This window comes from Charadrius vociferus, unplaced genomic scaffold (assembly GCF_000708025.1).
Source record: "Charadrius vociferus isolate BGI_N301 unplaced genomic scaffold, ASM70802v2 scaffold71, whole genome shotgun sequence".
Classification (NCBI taxonomy): Eukaryota; Metazoa; Chordata; class Aves; order Charadriiformes; family Charadriidae; genus Charadrius; species Charadrius vociferus.
The window spans coordinates 2,452,918-2,464,127 of NW_009647032.1; the positions used below are offsets into that span (position 1 = coordinate 2,452,918).

Genomic DNA, 11,210 nt, shown 5'->3' on the forward strand with positions numbered 1-11,210 from the left:
GGATAAAAGGCAAGTCAAACTGAAGAGGGAAAAAAAGCTATAGAGCTCAAACCTAAGCAGTAGAAGCAGGTACTAGAGTAACTGTATATGACTCTCAGGCTAGATAATATAGCTTAAACCAGAGAACTCAGCTGTGGTACTGACATGCAGGGAATATCTCAAGATTCAAAACCACATTTAAATTGTAGAGAGAAAGAATGAACTTACAAAATGATCCAAAGAAAAAACAAAATGAGTGGCTGTGCCTCTAGTGGCAAAGTTTAAAGAATAGGACAGACCAGGAGTGAAGATCCTGTGTTACAAGAGAACAGACAACCAGTAGAGAAAGGCATGGGTAACAAAAGGGACACATCTATTAATAAAACTTAGCTGTTTTGCCATCAGAGAAACCCCATGGTGACTCTGTGACACAAATGGGTATGAACTAATGCTTATAACATCCCTGGGAGGAAAGGGGTGCTCTCATTTGTTAGATACAGCAGATGAAGCAACTTAATCATGGCCACAGTTTAATAGCTATGATTAGATCTCATGACCTTCTGCCTCCATATCCTCTACTGTAGGCCATAGTTCCAGTACGAAATGAAGTAGTGCATGAAACACTGAATTTGCAATCATAAATAAAACCACAGTTGTTCCAGCTGGGTCACACAGGCACAGAGAATGTAAAGAAAGTCTGGCAACCAGAGCAAATCAAAAGGAATAGGAACTAAATATCTTAATCACTTGGGAGACTGAACAAGAACAAGAACAAATACATACAGTTTGTGGAAAAAAAAGTAAGTGTAGCTTGGTGACATTTTTCCAGGATGGACCTAGAACATAAAAGCACCAAAACATTTGTTCCGCAGAGCTAAAATGGACCACAAGCAAACCAGAAAACCTGATAAAAAAGAGAACTCTGAGTAGTGCACAGATGTTTCTAATCATCTTGCTTTCTCATTTGACAAGCTGAGTGTGACTTTGCATTGAAAAAGAGAAATATAAATGTAGTGATATGAATTGCTGTTCACAGAAAGATATAGAGGGAGTGACTGGGAATACAAAGATCATGACTGGGAAGACAAATGTTCTGAGAATTTAAAACACCTAGAATATCAATGATCCCATTATTTCCCTTTCATTTATGTATGTGCTTGTGTATACACATATGTGTCTATATATTCATGTATATGTATGCGTGCTTATATTTCACATGAGAAATGTCAACAGCTAGGAATGAATTTTGTTGAATTTTTGTCATTATTCTTTGACTAAAGATGACACTGATGCAGAACACTTGCAGCCAAGAGGAAATGTTGAGCTCCTCTAACTGGATATGTTTTGATTTGAAGCAGTAAGTCTAGGCCCTTCTCTAATGCTTAAATGTTAGACAGTTTTTCTTTCCACGACGTGTGTTTATTAGTGCACAAATGATTCTGCTGAGTCATTGTTTGATGATTATAGTAATCTGTAAAATGAGAGGGATTTCTGTGGAGCCTTGTTCTTGCAAATGCTGTTGCTTTAGGACTGTTACTCAAGAATCTCTTCCTTATATGAATAATTGGATGGTCCACAATCTGTATAAATAGATGCATTCATGTGTCTTCTGTGTAAGGATTTACAGGGCTGAGGCCTTAGAAAAGCTTTTCCTCTGGAAGTGTAAAGATTAAAATTTGGCTGTAGGTTAGCAAGCAACTAGCTACAAGGCAAAACGGAAAAAGTCAAATTCTAAAAGCATAAATTAGGGATGATTTCTTCAGCATTCATCTGTCTGTCTTCAGTGGAAGATAGGTAAAAGATCCATAGGCATATCTGAATCTTGCACTCAATCCTTTCCTATGCAGTTTTCCACAGTAAATGGCCAGGCAAACCCCAAGACACATAGAGAGATGAAAGCCTGTATTTCCCACGTTGTTGTAATTTCTACATACAGAAATACATCCATATATTTTCTACATACAGAAAATTGGTGACTTGGAGAAGGTGAATAGGGCAGGGACATTCTCTATCTCTCACAGTGGAGAAAGTAGAGCATTAAATTAAATGATCAGATGGCAGGCTACAAACCAAACTAAAGAAGGCAGTATATTTTTCACACAACACTTAGTCTGTAGAACTCATTGCCACAGGATATTGTGGACACCAAGTGTGTAGTTGAGTTTAGAAAATACTTAGACAAATTAATGTTAAAAATAAATCACCAGGGTATGTTGTACCAAAAATACCATTGTAGTTCAGCTAGTCTTTGAGCCCCAGATTGCTGAATGCTGCCAGAATATGCCAGAGAAGTAATCTATATGCTTGTTCTGGTTTTATATTCCTTGTATCAAAACTACTGTTTACCACTGTTGAAGACAGGTTTCTGTGCTGGATGGACCTTTGTTCTGATTTAGTATGTCTGGTTTGATGCTTCCAGAGAAACTTTCCTTATGATGTTTAATCTAATATTTACTATTTGCAGTAATTAAATAGACCGTTTTCTGTAAGTATTTTCCCAATAGAGCAAACCCCGTGGAAAGGGTAAATATCACAGTTTGGTAAATATCAAGGTTCCTTTTTAATGTCATTATGATAATGTTGATCTACACAAATAATGATGCTTTAATATTTCAGTGAGGTTATCTGAAAAACTATATAAAGACTGAAAGAAGAATTTGAAAGAATTTCAATGTAAGGCTTTTAAGGATCTAAATATTTTCTTGACCAAGCATGGTAGTTCATTAAAAACCCCTGTTAAGATGGGAAGTGCCTCAAATACTAGTATTTTGAGCAAATGAGCCCTAATGATACAAACATTTATGCACATGATCACTTAATACTTCTGAGTAATCCTATTGAACTGAATGGATCTAAATATGTTTTGAAAAGTGGTGTATATGTAAGTGTGTGTAGAACTGACATCTAAACAACTTTCTAAAGATCAGCATATACCTGTCTTGTAATTTTGACTACTGTGCCCTTTTTAATTGGTGTTTCAATGTTCTAAATAAAGAATCACCCTAACACAGTCCTGTTTTTGTAATAAAGTGGATTTTTTTGAAATATCTGAACTGTCAGTGGTGATGTGTAGGACTCCAGGTGCTCCTGCTCATGGTATTGTGGAAGGAGATGACTTTAAATACGGGGCCCAGGTTTACTTCAAGTGCAACGCAGGTTACAGCTTAAAAGGCAGCCGTGTTGCCTACTGTCAGCTTGATGGGATTTGGTCAACACATCATCCTGAATGTGGTAAGGTCACTTTATGTTTTGATTCTTATCAAATGTTTCGGCCAATGTATTCACATGAAACTAGAACATCCAAATCTCACTTGAAATTTGGTAGATCTGTGGCTTAACATGATGTTCTTTTGTCTTCCCATCTTTAAGAAGCAGTAGGGATTCTTATTTTATTCTGCTGGACCCCCAGCCTGCAAGACTTGCTTATATAAAGGTCTGGCTGAAACATCAAATGACTGAAAAATAATTTCTTCAAAGACTTTAGGCATGCTTCCTTCTTACATACAGACTGAAAATGTCTAGGATCAAAACCAAGTGAGGGACATTGTGCAACAATGAATACCCACTTCTATTAGTATGTACCTCTGATACCTTCTCTGGAGAAGTCTGGTGCACTCTGTTGAAGTGACTAGGGGCTTACTGCCTGAAGACTAGACTCTTATTTCAACAGAATTTCCATCCTAGAGAAAAAATGATAAAAGAGAAACTTCCATTCGTTCCGGCTGTGCAAGTTGGCATGCCTGCCATTCACATTGACTCAGCTGTGAAATTCCAAGCCCCTTCTTCTCATCCAAAGAGACTTTTAATTTTTCTTTAGCTGTTTTGTATTACACGATTTTATTACCATATTCCAGAATAATTTGTATCAATAGGAAATTGCTTTTACAAGTGTGTTGTGGCAAACTATGTAAATTTGGGGGGGAGTGTTGTGAAACAGCTGTATATAAGTTCATCTGAAAGAGCAAGCAATAGGCATTCTTCTACCTAGACAGAATATCTCCAGTTGCAGTAAATGTAATATCAGGATTGTGCTAAAATCCCTGCTGCATGATGTTCCTAGTTAAAGATCTATTCAATCTGCTAGACTGGGCTGTTACTGAAGCGCTAGGTGGTGTAATTTGTGTCTCTCCTTCCCAGATGTTTTCTCTTTGTTTTTATCCATAAAAAAAGTCATAACCCTGAGTTTAGGGAAGAAGAGTTACTGGTCAAGTTACTGATAGACACAGGATGAAATAAGAGAAGACTTTCATTGACTTACTTGGTCAAGCTTAGGTACATTTGGAAATATGCACTCTGCTCATCAGATGATGCCTTTAGGCTAGATATCGGTGCAGAAAGCATTATATTGTGGGTGATTCCTTGTAGTCTTTAGCTGCTATCAAGTTAACAGTCACTTGTGGTTCACATGTGAGAGAGCCTGCAAGGTACAGAAAAGAAAAATGGAGCCAAATTAAAAGGACACAGAGCTCTGCTTCTCCCTTTCTCCTTGTTGAGAGGAAGTTCAGATGTCCTCTTTGCTTACTGAATATCACTCATGTGGAAAAGTGTTTAAGTACATGTATAATCTTCAGCATATGCTAAAATCCAGTGTTGTTAAAGAAAGCACTGAAATATATGCTTGTCATTGAGTATTACATGCTCAATGACAAGAACATATGCTCTTCATTGAACTTGTACTGTTACAGTTAGCTATGTTACATGCTTTGCTGAGCTGGGCTCTGTCTGGTGACACGAGGATATAGGAACAGGACAGGGCCATACATATGCACTGTTACTGTGTTGATTTCACAGGGATTTAAATACATGTTTAAGTGCTTTTATGTTGGTGCTTTTGTGAAGTGAGGCTCAGCAGGCAGCTGAGTCTGAAGCAATGACATGAAGAGGTCATTTCTGGTGAACTGATGTGTCTCAGTCTTCTCAGCCCTCCATAAGCAGAGCAGCACCAACACTAGTTATCTAAACTAAATGTTCACTGGTTATCATGCAATGAGACATCAGACAGAGGAATTAAACAGAATTACATGTTACTGTCAGCCTGACAAGAAAACAGAGATGAAATCCAAAGGGGGAAAAAAAGCACCTTTTCAGATGTTAAATAGAAAGCGCAGAGGAGTGAACAATATAGTGAAAATCATTTACTAGCGTCACAAAGGGCATACTGTCATCCAGATTTAGGCTGAAAATTTAAGTTTATTGAGAGAAAAAACACAACAACAAATAAAAAGAAGGGGGAAATATTTGGAAGGAGGAAGTAAAAAAGGTTTAATAGGCAGATCCTAGCATGAGTAAGCTTTCCATATTACATTTTCAGTATCAGTAGATATATATATATATGTATATTCTCTTTCAATTCCCTTAATTCACTGGATTATTGAGATCTCTTTCTCAATGCTACAAAACTAAAATGTAACCAAACTTAGAAGCAAAATTAAATAATCTAGTTTTATTATCCAAGTCCAGTGAAGTATTGAAAGTACAGAAAAGGGAAAAGAATGCCAGGGGCCTGTTTCTTGCAAATAGTTTAAGTGCATCCTTTTATGCTCTTGAAGTAGCCCTGTTAATGGTAATGGGACATTAACATCATGTAAAGTCAAGGTTCTTTTTTAGTATTGTCACATATATTTTAAGGTCTTTTTAACAGTTTGAGAATTGAATGCTTCAGTGAAGACTAAAGTGTGTATTATAAACAGACATCTGTATATTGTAATTTCTTATTTAATATTTGATATTTGCAGACAGGGATCCCAGATGGGTCGTAAAAAGGCATATTTAATAAAATATAGATTGTGTAGTAACATCTGAATGAAATGCCAAGCAACCTGATGAGTGAAAATAATGCTGTGAATAATAATAAAATGGTTACTATTTTTTTCCCCTATCATTAGTTCTGGATGAAAAAAACTGCTCAGATCCTGGTGGCCCACTCAATGGCTACAGAAGAGTAGTAGAAGACACTGGGCTCTTGATAGGACGCTATGCAAAAATTGGCACAGTCATTGCTTTCTTTTGTAACAACTCGTATGTTCTTAGTGGGAATGAACAGAGGACCTGCCAAGACGATGGAGAATGGTCAGGGAAACAGCCAATCTGCATAAAAGGTAGTTTACAATCTTTTTTACCACAACTCACAAAATCTGCTATGGTTTTACTGGAGTTTGTTTTATATAATTTACACCTGCCAAACAATCATGTTTGCTAAGAATAAACTGTCTGCCTGACACCTGATACTGAGATTGGTAGTTTGCTAGATCTACTGGCTGCTGAGCCCAGCCAGAGAAGATGCCAGTGATTCCAGAAGATGTTTCCATCTTTAAAATGGAAAGGAATGTTCCCTAAGACACTTATTGCCCTCATTCAAGGATCAAACCCATGTAAGATCAATATAAAATCAAAAAAGATCAGGAGGGAACTGAAATTGAAGAAAATAATTGTCTATTCAGAGTTGCTGTCATAGGGCCCAGCTCTCCTCTCACAATCCTTTTAAGTCAATGGGACCAGTCATAAGTGTAAAAGGCCAAGCCTGCAGACTGCAGACTTGAAGGTTTGGTTCAGAAAACCACCTGAGGACATGCTTAAACTATCTGTATTCATCAAAACACTGAAACACATCTTTAAATACTTTGCTAGAAAGGGAATTATGCTGTTGACCTGGAGCTACTCTAAGCATGGCTGAAATCCTGAATGGATGAATTAATTTGGGCTGGGGAATTGCCAAATTCATTTTCCCAAAGCAATTGTTTGACACATATTTTAATGGATTTTTTTTTAAGCTGAAGTAATGATAATATAAGGAAATATGTCTGTCCCCTGGGGAATTTGCTTTATTCTGTTATTTTAGATGGAAATAATACCTCCGTGAAGCATATAATCATCTGTGGAAAGCATCTTTATTGATGATAATAATTTTTTGGAAAGCATCTTTATTGATGTTAACTTTGATAGTGACATAAAGGTTAACATATACAGTAATCACGAAGAGCTAGATATTGTTAAATCCCACAGAACACAAGTGCTCAGGTATAAAGATAAAATCTACCCTGCAAGATTCCTTTGCTTCCACTGTGTGCTGCAGGAAGGAAATCCTGGCAGAGTTATTTGAATTGATAAACCTGAATATTTTATCTTGCTCTTAAAGTAAGTAAACTGAATATGCAAAATTAGAAATCCTGGATCTCCCTTCTGTTATTTTGTGCATATTCAGGTAACTCTGAGGTGTTCCTTTGAATCAGTCTCCAGCTCCTTCCAATGGGTGCACAAGCAAACAGATTCTTAGAAATCTGTAGCATCCTGCAGCCTTTCTCTGTATGCAAAGTTACTGGGATTAGTTGTGTGTGGCTATACAGATGGAAATTAAGTATTTTTTATATAAATTCATCATTGCAAAAGTTTGCTCAGATTCCAAACCATCAGCTGTAGTGGTGTAAATCTGGCATTCAGACACACTGACGGACAAATCTCCCTCCATGGTTGAAAGTTCCAGTGTAGAAGACACGCAGTTGCTTCCACTGTTGTAAATGCAATAGATCTGGCAATCTGTGGGGAAGCTTTTTTTCAAGGCTCCAGGGTTTAGGGCCTATCTTTATTTTAATGCATGTAATTTACTGCCTCTTTTCTTAATCCAGTCGCTATAACTCGTGAGAGGCAAGAGTGGAAATGTGTATGAACTATAACACTTAAGCTGTGAATATGGAAAAGTACTGTGCAACATTATGTTTTTTCTAGCCTGCAGAGAGCCAAAGATCTCTGACCTGGTGAGACAGAAAGTGCTTCCAATGCAGGTTCAGTCAAGGTGAGAATGCAATATCTCAACTACAGTTTAAAGAAAAAATGTGATTGCTTTTCCCCTCCTCTCCTTTCCACCCTGTGTGTTTAGCCTGCCTGAGCAGCCATTCCTACAACTCCACTGATAACCAAGCAATGAGAGCTGCCAGGATGGGAGGTCTGAGTAAGCACAGATTTACAAGCTGCTGGAGGCAGCCAGGAAGAAATGCACAGTTAGGGATGTGCAAACTACTGGATGATGGCAGAATTAGGCTCGCAAGCTTGTGACAGGCAATGAGAACAGTCTGAGAACAGTTCCTTGAGGCTAATGATGTGTCTTAAAAGACGAACATGTGCCATCTTACTGAAGAAATAAGTGGGGAGAGCACAGGGAGAGAAGGGGGTGTAGCAATGTATTCTTCTCCCACTAAGTTTCACCATCGAAACCAATATAGCACAATTGACATAAAGTTGGGTTTGAGGTGGGTATGTGGGAAAGGAGGAAACAGAGTAGGAGGGGAGAAGGAACGAAAGATTGGACCCGGGCTTACCCTTCTGCTGATTCTTGAAATAAGACCAATCTGAATTAGTTATGCTGCAATGTTCAGGTTCATTTTTGTCCAAGTAGTAATTTCTCATTTCAGGGTATTTTTTTCTTCAGTATATGATTCATTTATTTTTAGATGCAGTGCAAGGACTGTCTTCATCTTTGGTCTTAAGAACAGCCATACCAGGTCAGAATAAAGGTCCTGCTCAAGCCAGATCCTGTCTCTGGCAATGACCAGTAGATGCCTAGAGAAGACTTTGGGAACAAGGCAAGCATATACTTCCCAAATACTTTCCCACTCTCCAGCTCTGTGATGTATGATTGTAGAGATGGCCCTGAGAAGGCATTAGGAGGCTTTAGTAGACATCAAGGGATTTTTCTTGCTTAAATTTCTCAATTCACTTTTGAACACAGGTCTTTTTATGATAAATTTTTCAGATATTCAGATATTTCAGATATTAACATCAGCTGTATGACTGCATACATGCCAGCAGTTCCATAGCATCATTATGGCACCTCATGTTTGTGGAAGGTTTTTATCCCTTGAAGTAGGATCTCCATTTCATAGATTAATAGTGAAGTAAAGTGTGGATTATGCAATATTGCAAGGTCACGTGTGAGTAGGGAATGGGACCCTGGCAGTCTAAACATCACCACAGCAGCTCTCATCCTTCTTCCAAAATACAAGAAACTTGCCATTGCTCTTGTTCTTAATAACTACTTTCCTTGAGTGCTGTTATGTATTGCCTCACAGGTTCTATTGACAGAGGCAGTCTGTGTCTCTTTGTGATCAAAAATGGAATTACCACATGAAAAAACATTCTTATGGCTTTTCTGGATGCAGGCAGTACCAGAAATCTCAAAGGAAATTAATATCCTGCTGATTATTTCAGACATAAACAGTTTTTTTCTGTAGATATGTGCTTTTAAGCATTATAGCAAGGGACATGTTCTAAGTGATGAAAATTTAAGTACGACTGTAGTCAAGCTTATGGTCCATATCTAGGCTGGTGCATATATTTATTTTTTTAATTATGTGCCATGTTTCAGCTAATCAGTACAATTACTAAATGGAAGCTTAGTTATTATTGCAATTATGAAATCTCTGTGGTGAGGCAATTATCTCTGTTAATTGCTAAATCAAGCAACTTTATCAACATGATTTAATCTGAATCGATTCCTAATATTGCCTATTAAAATGTTCACTAGAGAAAAGATATGCCTCACTCCTCTCTAGTGAGAATTAATTATGGCAATGCGAACTTCCAGTGTAATTTCTTTATTTTAAAATGTGGTATCTCAGTCCTTTTGTGAATGGCAAAAACTGTTCCACATTCAGAGGCAACTGATTGCAACCCAGAAACTGTAAAATGAAAAAAAAAAGAGACACAAATAGAAAATGTATAAACATATTCATATATGTGTACATGTATGTGTAAATAAAATAGCTATGATGTAAATGAGAGTATTGCTAAACTATGTTGGAACGATATTTTTGCCTTATTCTTTCACAAGCAAATTTCATATGCTTTTACCTGGTACTTAACACAGCTGGTCATAAAGCTATGGTAATGACCGCTTTTATAATATTATATTATTACCTTGTTGGTTTTGTGCCTTGAAACAGGGAAACACCTTTGCATCAACTTTACTCATCTGCATTCAGCAAGCAAAAGCTTGAAATCTATCCAACCAAGAAGCCAGCACTTCCATTTGGAGACCTGCCCTCAGGGTACCAGCATCTGCACACTCAGCTTCAGTATGAATGCATTTCTCCTTTCTACCGACGCCTAGGTAGCAGCAGGAGGACTTGTCTGAAGACAGGAAAATGGAGTGGAAGAGCCCCTGTGTGTATTCCAAGTGAGTCTTCAAGGGAAAAAAAAAATGCACACCTTTGCATGGGTGGGGGAATAGGGTGTGTATTCATCTTAGATAATTAGGGAGCCAGCCCCAGCGGTGTAGGCTGCCTATGCTTCCAGCTGGGAGATAGAAGCAATAAAGTTTGGAGGTTATATGGCTCTTTCTATCCACCAGCAGAACTTGTGCAGTTGGTGGTATAGGGATCAAACTTTAAGCAACGTAATTTGCCATTATTTTTTCTACTCCTTCACGGTGTAGTGAGTTTCTCTCCTGATATGAAAATGTTTTCCTACTATCACTTCATGTTTTCCTGTATTATTTACTACAAATGTGATTTTTCTTTCATGTCTATACTTTGGTACACAGCTGACAAAACCATCAAAGTTTAAGCAATAGAATGGAGAATCTACATTTTAAAGAGGCTCTTCCTTCAATATACCCTGCTAAGGAAGGGTTCATAATGCAAACTGTAAGTCCAGATAAAATCTTACCCAGAGCTAGTGCACAGAGTAAGTAGGAACATCACAAGATTTGGTACAACCCACTACTGACACCAGGCAAACTGTGAAAAGTAGATCCTAACATCAAGCAAATTCTTACGAGTTCTTGTTTGTGGTTTTGTTTGTTATAATCTCATGTATTGAAAAGTATTTTGTTCAATCCTTTTCACTGTGGGCATGCACACGCTACATCCCAGGAAAAAGAAAATGTCCTAAGGGAGACTAAAAAATATGATGACATGACATTGTCGTGGTTTGGCCCCAGCCAAGAACAAAGAACCATGAGACTGCTCACGCAACTCCCACAGCCGTGGGCAAAATCGGAAGAAAAAAAAGGCAGAAACTCGTGGGTTGAGATAAAAGCAGTTTAACAGAACAGCAAAAGCAAGAGAAAACACTAACAGTAACACCAGAAAAGGAATATACGAACGCAATTACAGTGCCACCGCTCCCTGACCAGACATGGACCTCCACAGCCTGCTCCAAGCCGTGACTTCCTGCCCCCTCCCCTGGCTAGCTTTCCCCCCAAAACCTGAGCATGGGTCACATCGAATGGAATACCT

At 38.0% G+C, this 11,210-nt stretch overlaps 1 protein-coding gene across 4 annotated transcripts in view; it reads left to right on the forward strand.

Annotated features, from left to right (window-relative positions):
* Positions 1 to 11,210, forward strand: part of PAMR1 (peptidase domain containing associated with muscle regeneration 1) — a 67,261-nt gene that overhangs the window by 47,129 nt on the left and 8,922 nt on the right. For all 4 annotated transcript variants that reach the window (XM_009895594.1, XM_009895595.1, XM_009895596.1 and 1 more), the window contains 3 exons: positions 5,865 to 6,077; positions 7,702 to 7,768; positions 9,915 to 10,147. In XM_009895594.1, coding sequence (XP_009893896.1) covers positions 5,865 to 6,077; positions 7,702 to 7,768; positions 9,915 to 10,147 — 513 coding nt within the window. The remainder of the gene's footprint in view (positions 1 to 5,864; positions 6,078 to 7,701; positions 7,769 to 9,914; positions 10,148 to 11,210) is intronic.